Raw genomic sequence first — 16,333 nt, 5'->3', positions numbered from 1 at the left:
CTAACTGTCCAATGAGCTTTGATTGCCTGAAGTTATTTTAGAGTCTTGAATGATGAAGCCATTTTAGTCCCTCTCTTCCTCTGGACTCTGGGCTTTCTGCCGTGTTTGTTTGCAGCTGTAAGATAAAGTATTCTTCCATCTACTGGTACTGTGCTCTCCCTCAGTCAGGGAGAGCCTGATTCAGCTGATGTTTTCTTTTATGATTAGTCTCTTGGCTTCCATTAAACCTGGCAGGCCCCTGAGCTCCTGGGGCTTGATCAGTTCACCTGGACACTTAAGACCCTGTGCTCCCTTTTGATCCAGGATTCTGTCTTTTTCAAGATTTCCCTTCTACAATCATCACCCTTACATGTGACCTATTAGTTCCCCGCCTGGAATTGGTTGTAGCCACTGATTCTGTCGCCTTTTTTCCACCGGGATCTTTACCTTCTAATTTGGGTTTGATAGAGTTAACTATTCAAAAATAAAACATAACTTGAAAGGCTTTCTCCACCAAAATAAGCAGGTGATTTGTTTCTGTGGTGAGGTGGAGGCTTGAATAAGTCTTAGTTGAAGCAGAAGACCCTCATCGGTTCATTTGCCTGTGTCTTTTATTGCAACAAAAAGTGAGATTTTTTTCATCGTGGGATTATAGCTCATTTTACAGATGAAGAAACTGGGCCCCAGAGATCTGAAGTGATTTGCCTAAGGTCACAAAGGTAGTAAGCAGTGGAGGTAGAACTGGAAACCAGATCTGGTGACACCAATTTCAGCCCTATTCCATCATGCTAGCTAGTTGACCCTGGGTAAGTATTTAACCTCTCTTCATCTGTAAAATTGAAATGATAATAATACCACTTACTTAGCAGGGCTATTCTGAGAATCAAATGAGATAGTATATGTCAAAGCACTTTGCCAACTTTAAAGTGCTATAAAATATATATGAAAATATGTTTAATAAGAATATATATGTAGAGCCCGTATCAGATTGCATGCCATCTTGGGGAGGGGGGAGGGAAGAGGAGGAGAAAATGTAAAACTCAAAAGCTTATGGAAGTGAATGTTGAAAACTAAAAATAAATAAATAACATTTTTAAAGTGCTATGAAGTATTACTATTATTATTATCTTATTATAAAGAACTTACAGAATGAAATGTGCCGTTGCTGAATGCTAGGATGGAATGAGATGGCACCTTCTAGTCCGTAATTAACGAGTAGGGTGATGCCAGTCCTGTCAACATCTCAGCTAGCATACAGTTATCATTCTTTGTGGAATATTTAATAGTTTCACTGAAATAAATAGTCTAAGGCCAGAGACAGTATTTCTTAAATCAGGTGGTAAATTATAGTGCAAGAGTAACTTTTCCCAGCTATCCTAGTATTCCGTAGATTAGCAGCAAAACAAAGAGCAACTTCTCGTGTCCCCTGCAGTATCTTTGTTATTTGTCTTTGGTGACAGCTTAGAAATTTCACCAATTCGAGATCACATTTGTCATCGTGGTCATTGAGCCATACCCTTTTATAAGTCTGGATGCCTGTCTAGGCCAATCAGAGGGGGAAGGATCAAATCCACTGATTCGCAAAATTAAATGTGAAGAGCTGAGACCTTTTCATTACTTCCTTTTTTGTTTATGAAACTTGGAGATAGTTGTAAAAAAGGATCTTGTCAATGCTAGCAGATATGGTTGTGTTGGTGGTATGAGCTGCTGAGCTGAGAAAGAGGGAAGACAGGGAGTACTCAAGACTCGAAAAGAGAAGAAATGTTCTTCTTCTTATGTCCAATCAGTTTCCAAGTCTTATTGACTTTACTTCCTTGACATTTTCTCATAGCTGTCCCTGTCTCTGTCCTCATCACTTCTTGCCATTTTCAGGCCCTAATTACCTCTGACAAATTATTGCAAGAGCCTCCGCATTCATCTCCTGCCACAAATGTCTCCTTTATCTAATCTATCATCCACACAACTTCCATAGTGATTTTCACAAAGCATATCTCTGACCTGGTCACACCCCTGCTCAAGCTTCTTAGAAAATACAAACTCCTCAGTTTTGAAGCTCTTAAAAATCTGATTCCAAGCCATCTTTCTATGTTAATTACACTTTACTCTTCATCATCTGCTCTGCATTCTAGGAAGATTGACCCACTGGTTCTTCCTGAAATTCCATCTCTCATCTCTGTGATTTTTCAGAGGATTTCTGCCTGGAATTCTCTTCTTTTTCACCTTCATCTCTTCAGCTAAAGGGTGATCCTCTCTGCTTGGCCTTTCTCAGTTTTACTGGTGGTTAATTCACCTTCCAAAACGATGTTTTATATCATTTTGCATGTATTTTTCATTAATTATGTATGTATGTCCATATTGTTTTCCCCCAGTAGCAAGCAAATTTTGCAGCAGAGGGGTTGGGAGTGTTTCATTTTTGTCTTTGTATCTGTATTTGAGGTTAGAGTTAGTTAGATCTGAGAATCATCAGCATAGAGATATTGAATCTATGGGAAGTGATGAGATCGCCAAGAGAAATAGTATAGAGAGAAGAGAGAAGAGAGAAGAGGGCTCAGGACAGATCCTTGGAAGTCCTCTGTAGTTTTCAAGTATAACCTGGATGAGGTTCCAGCAAAGGAGACTGAGAAGGATGGATGAGATAGGTAGGAGGAAAACCAAAACCTACAGAGAAGTGGGTACCAAGGAGAAGTGGTTGATCCATAGTGTCAAAGGCTGCTGAGAGGTCTAGAAAGATGATAATTGAGAAAAGGCCATTGGATTTGATAGTTAAGAGATCACTGATAACTTTGGAGGGAGCAGTTTCAGGTGAATGATGATGTTAGAAGCTGGACTTCAGAGAATTAAGAAGAGAGTGAAGAGAGGGAGTGTAAACACCAAGTGTAGATGGCCTTCTCAAGGAGTTTAGCTAAAAAATGGAGGAGAGTATAAGACAATAATTAGGGGGGAATAGATAGATCAAGAAAAGGTTTTTTTTTTCCAGTATAGGGAAGACATGAGTATGTCTGAAGGTGGTAGCGAAGCAGCCAGTAGACACAGAGATTAAATATTAGGGAGACAGTGAAGATGATAGCAAAGGCAATCTGCTGGAGATGATGAGATGGAATGAGGTCATTTGTACATGTAGAAGCATTTGCCTTGGCAAGGGGAAGGAGGAGATAGTAAGCAAAGGCATTTGTGATGGGAGATGTGGAAGAGAGTCGAAGAGTTGTGCTCTAGACAAAGGGCCTCAATTTCCTTAGTCCAGTACTAGCCAGGTTCTTAACTGAGAGGGTCAGGGAGGGGAGCCATAGGAGGTTTGAAGGAAAAGGAAAAAGGGTTAGAAAAATCATTCTAGGGAATGAGACAGTGAATCAATTAGCCTTTTAATGTCTGAAATAAGTTTGGAGCTCAAGTCTCCATTGCTCCAAATCAAACCCTCCCTCTGTCCAACTACCTTATAGATAATGACAGACAAAGGAAACCAAAATGGTCTATCTGCTAGACATGTCTGCCAGGCTGTAGCAATTGTTTTTTGCCCTGTCCAGAAATTTTGAGAGTCTTCCCCTTACCCCAGCCTGATAATTTTGTGGTGGTAAATTTTGTCTCAATTCTTACCTAGCCCTTAGTCATTGAATGGGCATTGCTTCAGACAAACTGAGGCCTGGGAAAGACCTTAGTTAAGAAAGGCCAAGGTCTTGCTGCTGGACTTTGCTGACTCTGGAAGAGAAACTGAGGCTGATGACTTTGTGCAGCTCTGCCTCACTTAAATCCAATTCAGGAGCAAGTCATATCCTCATGATGTCCTTGTTCCTTTTCAGGAATGAAAGATGAACAACAACGAAGTTTCTAAATTTCCTACATATGCCCTGACAGACCAGAATACAGAATGTAAAGATTACCACGGGCTCCTCTGAGCTGTGTCCCAGTTATGGAATGATACCTTGGCACATTTGATGCTGTTATTTATAATTGAAATTCAACTGGTTATGTCATTTAGTCCAATAAAACTACACCCTGCCATTTGATATTGATGTCAGCCTTGCAGACAGTTTATGTATTTTGGGTTGGGGAGGTTGGATGGCATTAGTAGGTTGTTTACTGAATATTTGTGAAGGCCATAGTGATCATTCTGTCTGAGTATTAAATCAGGCCTAGGTAGCTCAGTGGAGAGAGAGCTGGAGCTGGGGTCAGGAAAACCTGAGCTAGCCTTTGATACCTATTAATAACTCTGTGTGTGTGTGTGTGTGTGTGTGTGAGAGAGAGAGAGAGAGAGAGAGAGAGAGAGAGAGACAGAGAGAGAGAGAGAGACAGAGAGAGAGAGAGAGACAGACAGACAGACAGACAGACAGACACAGAGGGAAAGAGAGAGGGAGAAAGAGAGAGAGAAAGCCTGAGCAAACTACTTAACCACCACCTGCCTCAGTTTCCTCATCTGTAAAATGAGAATATAATAGCATGGTGACAATTTTGGAACAAAATTTCACTCATGATATAAACAGGATAAAAGAAACTTATTTCTATTTCTCTCCCCACCCGCTGCAAAAACAAAAAACCCAGAAAGCCCAACGCCTATGCCTGTTTAGTCTGTAATTCCCAGACCTAAACTGAACTGAGCACTTTACTCTACAGAAGGTCCCTACAGGGATCCCCTGCTTCTTCCACAGTAAATTAGCCTGGCTCTTGAAGAAGACAGCTAAGTGCTCCATGCTGATCTTTTGTGCAGCTTTCTAATTGTTTTTTTTTTTTCTGTGTAAAGATGAAATGAATGTTTGCAAGGCCAGACAGACTGAAATAGAGAGAGAGTAGAACAAAGAACAGCTATGTATATAGAGCTACCTCTACCTTGGGAAAATTAGGGGTGGCAGGGAGCTCATGTATCCTGCAGTTTTAAAAAATATGTCCTAATAGTGGGGGAGGTCCCCCCTTCTCCCTTTGGCTGCGGCTTCTTGTTTTGAAAAAGGTGATTGGCCGGGCTTCCTCCCTTGTCCCTTTCTGTCTCTAGCTTGGAGAGGAGTTCCAAGATGCTTAGCCACCCAATAGCTCTGCCTCTTTTTCTACCTGTTGGTCATTCTTTTTATTGTCTTAGAAGCTCAAAAACAGCTTTGCTCTTCCCTCTGACATGGGACCTTGAATATGCATTAGCAAAAATTATTCCTCTGACCCAGCAATAGCACTTCTAGGGCTGTATCCCAGAGAGATCATACAAATGGGAAAAGAACCCACATGTACAAAAATATTCATAGCAGCTCTTTTTGTGGTGGCAAAGAACTGGAAATTGAGAGGATGCCCATCAACTGGGGAATGGCTGAGCAAGTTGTGGTATATGAATGTAATGGAATACTACTGTGCTATAAGAAATGATGAGCAGCCGGATTTCAGAAAAACCTGGAAAGACTTGTATGGTCTGATGCTGGGTGAAGTGAGCAGAACCAGGAGAATGTTGTACACAGTAACAGCCATGTTGTACAATGAGTAAAATTGATAGACTTAACCCTTCTCAGCAATACAAGAATCTAAGACGTTTCCAAAGGCCTCATGATGGAAAATGCCATCCACGTCCAAAGAAAGAACTATGGAGTTTGAATGCAGATTGAAACATATTATTTGCTATTTTTTTTCTTCTATTGTGTTTTGTTCCTCTTTCTGGTGGTTCCTCCTGTTGGTTCTAATTCTTACTTACAACATCAGTAATGTGAAAATATGTTAAATAGGAATATATATATGTATAGCTTACATCAGATGGCGAGGCATCTTGGGGAAGGAGGTGAGGAGGGAGGGGGAGAAAAATTCAAAACTCAAAAGCTTATGGAAGTGATTGTTGATAATTCAAAATAAATTAATTAAATTTTTAAAAAATTAATTATTTCTGGAGTCCACTAGGACCCCAGGAAAGGTATCTATTGTTCTGTCCTAGCTTCCCTGAGCTATTTTCTTCTTCTCTTCCCCATGTTCTATACTTCTGTGTGTTTCTCTCTCTCTCTTAAACTTGAGCCCTCCTTTCCTACCTTCTGTGTATTTGTCTTTTCTCTCTGAGTGTGGTGGATGTGATGTTAAAAGTTATTAAAGTTAAAAATTGTTTTTACATGTAATTGGGGAAAAATAAAATGTTAAAAAAGCTGTCAGGAAAAAAAATATTAAAACTAAGTTCTTGAAGTTGCAAGTATCTGATTGAACCAGATATTATACAGAATCAGTCCTGGGTCAAAGGAACTAGATTTAAGTCCCTCTCCTGCCACTGTGACTTTGGGCAGGACACGTTCACCTCTCCAAGCCTCAGTTTCCTCATCTGTAAAATGAGGAGGCCATGCACTCAGTGGTCTATAAATTCTATTCCATTTTCAAATCTATCATCCTATGATGAACTTCCCCAATATGACCCATTTTAGTATACATTTTAATTCTGTTTGCTTAATAAATTTATGTACTTATCTTCAGTGAAAAACTTCTGCAAGTGGGAGCTGTTGGATACATTATACCGGGATATACTGTGGCCAGAGATGGAGAGTTCCCCCTCACCTCTGCCTCTGGAACCCTCTTGCTCCCTGAAACCCTCCTCAAGTGCCTCCTCCTTCCAAACTCTTTCAGTTGTTAGGATTTCCTCTTTCTGCAGGTCTTTGCTTTTAAAAAAAATGTTATCTCCTTATCTATGGTAAAGCAGAAGCCATCATGGGGCAGGGACTGTTCCATACCCATGAGATAAATAAGACTCCATGTAGCGTGACCATGCTTGGTAAGCATGTGAACAACAAGAAGGAAAAAGCATTTTTGGTCCACCAGTCTCTGTTTTCTCTGGGCCTCTCCCCTTCATTTCTCTTCTCTTATGATGACTGTGCTGCTCTGGCCATCTGAAATGTGAAGAACACTAATTTGCATAGCGTGTTCCTAAAACCACTTGGTACCTTTGGTGATACCACGCATCACAAAAAGACGACACTCCTGATAGTAGGTTCATTTGATAAGTAGTCTTCTTCCTTCTGTCTTCTCCTGTTTCTGTCTTCTCACCATCTCTCTTTTGCTCAGTGATGCTCCCAAGTTTCAATAAGGCCAAGACCTCAAGGGGATGAACCTTGGTTGTTCCAGAAGAACCTTTGTCATGGAGAGAAATCCAGCTAAATGAAAATCATTGCCGGTGGTTTCTGTCCTGGATCGGTTTTGTTCACCCTCAATCTTAAATCAGTCTTGCTCTAAAGCTTTCCTATTGTTTTCCTGTGAAAGGGAACTGATCAACATCATTCTGAATCCTGCCACTGTTTCTTTGACTAAGTCATTCATTCTTATCTTAAACATTCATTATTTTGCTTATCTCTTTTCTTTTTTGATCTGAGAAAACTGTTCCTTTGCTCCACAAGAAAGATGTGTGTGTTTATACGAGTACATGTTGTATGTGTATATGTTGATGTGATTACATAATCTTGAGCAAGGTCAGGTCCTGGTGATGCTTTTCTAAGTGAGTGTGATACAAACAAGGATAAAATCATGGGTGAGAAGGTTTAGAAACTAAAAGAGGTTTTTGGCAATAGAGGTAGTAGATGCAGCTTCTTACTGAGGTGCCAAGATGGTGGAAGGAATGGGATGAGGGAGCCCAAATGAAAATTAATTAACAAATTCCCAGTGATTTCAGGAAAAGAGCAGTTTGTGATTCTGGAGATCATTTTTGCTTTTGAGATAATCTTGCTGAGATATTATGCTTTAAAAGACAAGAAGAGGCAACCTATCAGCAAAAGTGAAATACTTTAGGATAGCTTTCTCCCTCTGTCTCTGTGGCTATTAAACAGGATCCCACTAGGACAGGCTATTCGATAAAATAATAAGCTCTCTTGGATTTCTTTCCCTCAGATTGTGTTTGGACGTGTGTTTGTTTGTTTTCCATCAATTTCACAGTCAAACCACATAAAGTGTTCTCTTCTTTTCCTTCTCCATCAGACTTGAGCTATAAGGAAGGATGTCTTTCATATTTGGGCAGCATCTCATCAAGCCTTCCGTGGTGTTTTTGAGGACGGAATTGTCCTTTGCTCTCGTGAACAGGAAGCCGGTGGTCCCAGGACGTATCCTTTTTTGAAAAGTCCCCCAAAGCTGACAGACCCAAAGAACCCAAGAGTGGCCTCCCGCGGTCTTCCAAAGAATGGTGAGAGAAATTTTTTTTCCCTTGGAGGAAACCAGGTAAGATGTTATTCATATTTATTCTGAAATCAGTCATTGGAACCAGGAACATGGTTGAGCGATGTTGCAGAACTTCTGAAAGTGGTTGCTTAGCAACTGTGACCTTCGAGGGAAATTTTCTACTGACCATTTCACTTATCAGATGTATAAATAAACCGGTGCTTGTACAAGTTGTCTGTGTAACTTAGGCTTTAAATTTCTCCACCGGGCTGGAAAATCGATGGTTTTCTTAAGATGCCTTCAGTTTTTTTAATTGCTGGTTTCAGGACGGACTTAGTGTATGTTTTAAGAGTTGGGTGTCAAAATGGTGGCAAAATGTTATATGATTGTTTTTGAGTCAATTTTATTTTTGTATTTCTACTAGTTTACACAGAAGATCAAGAAAGTAAAAAAAATATATATTCCTATAGATAGAAAAGAAAAAAAGGGAGATATTTCTGATTTTATTCTGAAAAGGAAAGATTTTAGTAGGAATAAATTCTGTTTCTGGATTCATGTCACTGAGATTTTCATTTGTAGAATTGTTTTCTTTCCATCTACCTGTTACTGACAAACCTTTTACTTCCTCTGCCTTTGGTAGGAACCATTGCAATGGGATTTAGGGAGTTGGCAAAAAAAAAAATCTGCAGGTTTATTTTTATTTTGTCAGATGTATTGCTAAGTAAAGATGTGCCCATGCATTTTATACTCACTCCCTAGATACGCATTTCCTTCTATCAACCTGGCTAAGTAGGGAGAGAGGGAGAAGAGTGTGACAGTGAACGAAATTCTGTATTGCAATCTAAATGCTCATCTGGAATCTATGGCTGTGATTTGTACTTAGAAATTAGCCTTAAAGAGGCTTCCTCGTTACTTTATACTGATCAAGGCGCTACAAATGTGGTTGATGTGGGTATTGCCAGGTGAGATATTTATGAAACTTCTATCCTGGCTATTTCCTTGTTTTTCACTCAGAAAAAAGAAACAAAGAGAAGAGATTCCATTCTCCCCTCTAAGATCAATATCATTTTAGAAGTGAGACACGCCCAGATGGGATTTCTAGGCTGTGCCCTCATTAAACTGCTTGGGGATTGGAAGTAGAAGCTTTCAGAACAATAGCTAAGAATAGTAACAATGATGTAAGAGACTTGTTCAATTTACTATTGAGAAAAGAAAATTGTTTGGGAGTGTATTTTATTTTATTTCATTAATTTATTTTGATTTATCAACAATCACTTCTATATTCTTTTGAGTTGAAAATTTTTCTCCCCCTCCCTCCACCACCCTCTCCAAAACGGCGCACAATCTGATATAGGCTTTCCATTTACATTCCGATTAAACATATTTTCACATTAGTGAAGTTGTAAGTAAAAATTAAAACCAATAGGAGGAACCATCAGAAAGATGAAACAAAACTCAACAGAAGGTAAAAATAAGTGATATCGATTCAACTTCCGTAGTTCTTTTCTTTGGATGTGGATAGCATTTTCCATCCCGAGGCCTCTGGAGATGTCTTAGATCCTTGTAATGCTGAGAAGGGTTCAGTTTAACAATATTAGTCATCGCATAACATGGCTGTTATTGTGTACAGAGTCCTCTTGGTTCTGCTCACTTCACTCAGCATCAGACCATACAAGTCTTTCCAGGTTTTTCTGAAATCAGCCTGTTCATCATTTCTTATAGCACGATAGTATTCCATTACATTCATATACCACAACTTGCTCAGCCCTTCCCCAATTGATGGGCATCCTCTCAATTTCCAATTCTTTGCCACCACAAAAAGAGCTGCTATGAATATTTTTGTCCATGTGGGTCCTTTTCCCATTTGTCTGATCTCTCTGGGATATGGCCCTAGAAGTGCTATTGCTGGGTCAAAGGGTGTGCACATTTTTGTAGCCCTTTGGGCATAGTTCCAAATTGTTCTCCAAAATGGTTGGATCGTTTCACAACTCCACCAACAATGTATTAGTCTTCCAATTTTGGGGGAGTGTATTTTAAAACTGTATTGGCGGGAATGAAGTTAGATGACTGATCATATTTTTTATGTTGTTGAATCATTTTTCAATCGTGTCGAGTTCTTTATGACCCCTTTTAGGGTTTTCTTGTCAAAGATACTGGAGTGGTTTGCCATTTCCTTCTCTGGCTCATTTTATAGATGAAGAAATTAAGGCAAACAGGGTGAAGTGACTTGCCCAGGCTCACAGAGCTAGTAAGGGTCTGAGGCCAGATTTGAACTCATGAAGGTAAGTCTTCCTGATTCCAAGCCCAGTGTTCTATCCACGGTTCTGCCTAGCTTCCCTGGTCACGTTTTTTAGAGAAATAAGAACTCTTAGTTAGTTTCATGACAGAGGAAGACCTTCATCTTTTCTATGTTGGGGCGGGGGAGGAGAGGGGAGAGTGACAGGAAATGGATTCCTTTTTTAGGCCACCAGTCTACCATTGAGGGCCCAGGAGGAATTATAGGGCATGGATTCTAAACAGCCTGAAACTCATTTCCAAAGAGTGAACTCCTTCTTTCTGGATGATTGAAATCACATTATAGATTCTCATTTACCTTTTGTGTAGAATTTGATACTTGGATGAATCTGTAAACGTGTTGATTTTATGTGTTGGTGGTCTTGATCATAGCCCGTCCACACCTTCTTATGCTGTTTAATGTCTGTCCACATACTACTACAAATCTTTCGCATGGGATCCACCCTGGCCATGAGTTTTTCCTCAGATCTTCTTCCACAGATCTCCAGTGGAGACTTCATTAGGGAATCTTTCTTTGTCTCTATATGAGGTGCCCACTTCCTTTTTTGTCCATATTTCCCTATTACAATATCTTTCTTAGTGCCTCTCCTGCCCAGTTCTTCTCTGGTAATATGATGCAGCCTTCCATGGACCTCTCTGGATGGTCTATGCCTAGGAGTCATAAAATATTTTGGGAGTGCAGGGTCCTCAAATATAATGCTGATTGGGTGCCAGGGAAACCTGCCAAACCTCTTACAAGGTTATATTTGTCATATATTCTATATGTCCTTTAAATCTCATATTCTTTGATTTTCCTTGGCCCAGATATTGTTGGTGTTAGTGGAGACACCATTCAGTATTTGTAATTTCCCAGAACTATATCTCAAAATATGAATATATGTTATTGTTCTTCCTTTCTTTGCCCTGATATCTTGCACTTTAAATAAGGAATCCTGTGTGTTGAGTTACCTGGGTTCTGGTCTATGCAATTCTCGAGTATCCTTCATTAATCTTGGAAATGTTCACCCATGTTTACTAAAGAATCATAACTTTCCCAGAGTTACACAGCAGTTAGAAGCAAAATTAATCCAAGTTTAGCTCTTATCCATTGCTTCCTTCTTTCAAGAATGCCTTATTACTTAGAAGAAAGCTGCTTTCTATGAGGCTGTGTGGGTTTTTCAGAGAGGATCATGGAATGAGAACATGTAGAGATGGAATGTGGCTTAGAGATCATCTAATCCTACTCCCCCATTTCATTGATGAGGAAACTGAGCCCAGAAAAGGGAAATTACTTGCCCAGATTGTCAGAGAATATAAAGTCAAAAGCACACATAGCTGAGGAAGAATTTGAAATCAGGACCTCTGACTCCAATTCCAGAGCTTCTGCCACAACACCAGAGAAGAAAATGAAAAGAATGGAAGAGTGGGCTCTTCCATTAATTAGTATTTGACCTTGAAGAAGCCATGTACTTTCTTTGGGCCTCAGTTTCCTGCTCTGTAAAATGAGGAAGGGGGAGTCGCACTAAATGACTTCTAGGATTCCTTACAACTCTGAAATTGTAGATAGGTGATCTATACCATGAATGCTAATTGCAGTGAGAAGGAAGGGGGGTGAGGGGAAGAACATTAAACATTTTCTTGATTTCCTCTTACCTCCCCCCCCAAAAAAAAACTGCCTGCCAAAATGTGTTGGGGAAAGCGTATGGGGAGAGAAATATCCTAGTAAATACAGGATATCCTTTTTAACTCTGTCACATTATGAAGGGGAATGATTATCATTTGTTTCACTTAGGGGTGGTTTGTAGTCAATCAGCAGTAGACCTGAAAGCTCCACCATCTTTTCCTGTTTGAGTTTGCCACTGTGCTGTTCCTACTATTATTTAATCTCCCTTCTCACTTTCCCCCATTAGATTCAGGTTGATTTCCTAAAATGAGTTTCAAGTTTTATGGTAGAACATGGTCACCTGAGGTCTAGGATAGTAATATATTATATGCAAGGGGTGTGATTTTTTTTTCTTTTTAATTAGTTAAATGTTTAAATAGATGAAGAAAACTCAACTGTTTTACTTTGACTTATCTCCATGCATGAAATAACTGAGAAACAGTGCTTATACACTCCTGCAAATTTCAATATCTTACTTACTATGCACTCCCTTCATATAAAAGATATGGCAAGAACAGGTGTATTTTTTGAAGTTATTGAAACAATTTTATCTGTTTTCATTTTGTTGCAAGCCTATGACATTTCTTTTTCTTTGGGGACCATTTTTGTTTTGAAGGAAAAAATAAAATATTTATGCTTGTGAATTCAGAAGTCAAAGGAGTTTGGTTTAAATACCTTTTCACTGTAGGTGGCAGGTTTAATTGACTTCTCACTAAGGTAGAAATGCAGGGTGTAAGGGAACTTGGGATGGAAATTGTGAATAAAGAAAAATAAACCTTAATGCTTGGGATTAAGGGGATACTAGATTGTGGAGAGGAATCTGCTTTCTCTAGTCAGGGATAAAATAAACATTCCCCTGATTTTCAGCTTACAGACAGAAGACAAGCACTTTCATTTTCATGGTGACTTCAAAATACCCTTAATAAAAGTGAGTTCAGAGTCTTGAAGGGGAAAATGCCATGTATGTGTTCAGTAGAGGTGGTAAAATCCAATGGATGACTGTCCACAGGGAGAAATTAATGGTTACCAGCAACGGATGTCACCTACCAGACTCAAATGCTTCATTTTCTGCTGGCATTAATTTCATAGCTAGGAATAGCTGTTAGAAAGGGGAAGATACTGTTGGTTTTTGCTTATGAATCCTTACCAGGGACTTTGATAATCTTTTATACTAATTACAGAAATAATTTCCATGAGTCTATAGAAGATGGACTTGCACATCTTGACCCTTCTATTCAATTAAAAAAATCAATTATTTTATCTGGCTACACAGCGGTCCTCCCAACAGGAAAGAACAATGGTAGGATAGTGACTTGTCTCAAGACCATTCTTTCTTAACTCCAACATAGAGATGAAAAGAATGAAATGATAATAATCAAACACATATTAAGCTCCTACTGTGCTAACTGCTGTGGGCACAGAGACCGAGACACAAAATAAATCCTGCACTCAAGGACTTTGTATTTAAATAGCAATACAATAACAGTAATGAGGACGATGTGGATGATTTAACCACTATAACTGTAACAATAACTAGTATTCATATAGTGCTTTAAGATTTGCACAGTACTTTATATTCTGTATCTCATTTATTCCTCACAATGACCCTGTGGGGTAGATACTCTGGAGAGGTTGTAAGTTTTTCGTAGGCAAGGTTCATTTTTATCTTTACTTCTCTAGCACCTAATATAACACCTGACACTTAGTAGATACTTAATAAAGGCTTGTTCAGTTAATCCTTATTTTTTACAAATGAAGAAACTGAGGCCCACATGGTCACTTAGCTAGCTGGTAAATGTCAAAGAGTGGACCCAAACTGAGAATGTCTCCTGATACAAAGAACACTTGTGATTACAGTTTTGTTTTTCCCATTTCAGTAGAGACCTGTGAATCTATATCTGTCTATATCTATAGCTACGTCTATGTCTTTGTCTGTGTCATGTCCATCTGTGTCTATGTCTATATCTGTGTCTGTGTCTGTGTCTATATCTATGTCTAGGTCTACATCTATGCCTGTGTATAAAACTACATTTATATCTACATTCATAGAGATATATCCTCTCTTTCTCCATACATATATCTAGTGAATGTATCCTTGTGAATATGTATATTTGCATATATATGACATGTGCATATGTTATAAGCTACAATACACATGCCATTATATACACACATGCCACCATATACGTATGTTGTATGTGAGTGTGCATATATGAATACACACATGTGTGTACACACATGCCCTGCTTAGGTAGATATACATATGTGTATATACATATCTATAAGTATGCTTACAAACAATTTTGTTGATACCTATTTTTACATCCTTTTTCCCCCCTGTAAATACCTTTTTCCTGACCCTCCTCAAGATTGAAACCTTCCCTTGTAACAAAGAAAAGTGATTCAGCAGGAACATTTGGGAATGAGAGTCCTCTTCTGACAGTGTATACAACATTCTGCAGTGTCCTTACAGTGCCAGTCTCCTCTGGCAGGAGAAGTGAGACCTGTTTATAACCTGGTTTCCTGGACTGCTATGGGGAGGCCTTGCTCAGAGTAATCTGGTCATTCAGGTTCAGAATTAGAACAAATTATCACACTCACAGATCATCTGAAAGTCACATAATGAAAGTTCATTTAAGAGTCGTATGGCAAGCATATTCAGCAAGGGTACCTCATCGATTGAATTGAGTACAGTCTCTCTGCGGCTGGCCAGAAGCATGCTTCGAGCGTAAATGGCCCCTTTGTACTTCAGCACTAAGGAATTACGTATGTCAATAGCCTAAGTCCCCTCTTAGTTTTCTGGAACAATTAAATCTCAAGGATGGTTTCACTACTTCTTAAGGGGGGGGGGAACAAAACAAAACAAAACACCTAAACAAACAAAAAACTCCAGAAAAACTAGCCTAGGCTGAGTAGGATCAATATTGCTTCTGTGACAGGGGATAGCACTGATTTTTCAGTTAGTCAGAGTTGGGCTTCTTTTAATGATTTGTTTCCCATTCACGTTGCAGGAGTCATAGAGTTAGCATGGCATAGTGAATCCCACTAGATTTGGAGTAAAGAGGCCCTGGGTTCAGATATTTACTAAATGTGTGGCCTTGGCCAAGTCACTCTCTGTGTGCCTAAATTTCCTTATCTGTAAAATTGAGGGACTCAGTGGCTGCTATGGTCCTTCCAACTCTAACTCGGTGATCCTATGTCCTTTTGATTCTTCTCAGTTTCCTTTGCTTCCAGTCATGTAAGTCTTCCTGTGTTTCTCTGAGTTTCTCCTATTTGCCATTTCTTAATACATAGTCATGTGACCTTGTCACATATTTTTTCTTTCTTTCTCTTTCTGTGGGTTTTATCTTTTTATTGCTATTTCCCATCACTCAGTCAATAAACATTCCTTAAGTGCTTACTATGTGACAGAAACTCTACTAAGTTCTAGAGTGACGCCCCATCCCATTAATGGCAACCTGCAAGACGCTTTGGGAGCATCAGAGTTGTTAGCCTCGTACTCCAAAGATCCATTTCAGCTTCACCTTCCCCCTTGGAGAACAAATACTTTGGAAGCTGTAAACAAGGTTTAAAGCAAATTGGATGGGATTCATTCTCCAAGGTACCACTCTCTAGAGAAAAGCATCAGAAATGTCTTTAATCTGTTCGTATCTGATTACCGGAAGACATTTTTCATAATGCCCTGGTGAGACAATCTGTTTTCAAGAGCTGGCATCACCTTGGAGTTTAACGGGGAACTATTTGTGTAAATTCAGGAAGTCTTGTTTCTCTTCATGTTCTAAGTAAATTTAAATAGGTATTTTTTTTAACACATCTTTTCTCCCTTGTCCTTGCCTTTGCATTATCCTATGTTCTGGCTTTCATCTTGGGGTTAAGCATGAAAAATGAATTTGAACATTAGCAGAATCCATTTGGGGACCAGGGCTTTTATTGTAAATAAAATTATTCATTTGTTATGTCCTATTGTTTTCATCAGACAGAATATCGATTCTTGGATTGCTATTCAGAATACCATAAAGAGCCCAGGCAGGAGGGGATCCACAGCAGCATTTGTAAACTGATTGAATGTGGCTCGTAATGACAGAGACAGACCTTGCTGGCTGCCTATACTGCATCGTGCACATCACTTTTTTGTCAGCAATGTATCAAATCAGTTATTAAAAGGAACAGAAATTTCCAAACTGGGACAATAGGCAAGTCTTGGTGATTTGCTAAGAGCAAGCTATAGAGCAGCTTTGTGAAGAGTTAGAAAAGGACCCTCCTATTGGAAAGATGAGTTAGCGACAAGAGTAGCTTTGATTTTAGCATGCAGTAATGATCTGTAATGAATAATATTAGCTT

General features: G+C 39.2%; 1 protein-coding gene across 1 annotated transcript in view; it reads left to right on the top strand.

The window, feature by feature from the left end:
• Positions 1–16,333, top strand: part of FHIT (fragile histidine triad diadenosine triphosphatase) — a 1,648,795-nt gene that overhangs the window by 687,656 nt on the left and 944,806 nt on the right. The window contains 1 exon segment of the mRNA XM_020977517.2: positions 7,879–8,000. Coding sequence (XP_020833176.2) covers positions 7,898–8,000 — 103 coding nt within the window. The 5' untranslated portion in view covers positions 7,879–7,897.

Source organism: Phascolarctos cinereus, unplaced genomic scaffold (genome assembly GCF_003287225.1).
Source record: "Phascolarctos cinereus isolate Bilbo 61053 unplaced genomic scaffold, phaCin_HiC Scaffold_4;HRSCAF=312, whole genome shotgun sequence".
In the NCBI taxonomy this organism is placed as follows: domain Eukaryota; kingdom Metazoa; phylum Chordata; class Mammalia; order Diprotodontia; family Phascolarctidae; genus Phascolarctos; species Phascolarctos cinereus.
The sequence above is the reverse complement of the archived record's forward strand: the minus strand, read 5'-3'. Positions and strand labels throughout refer to the sequence as shown.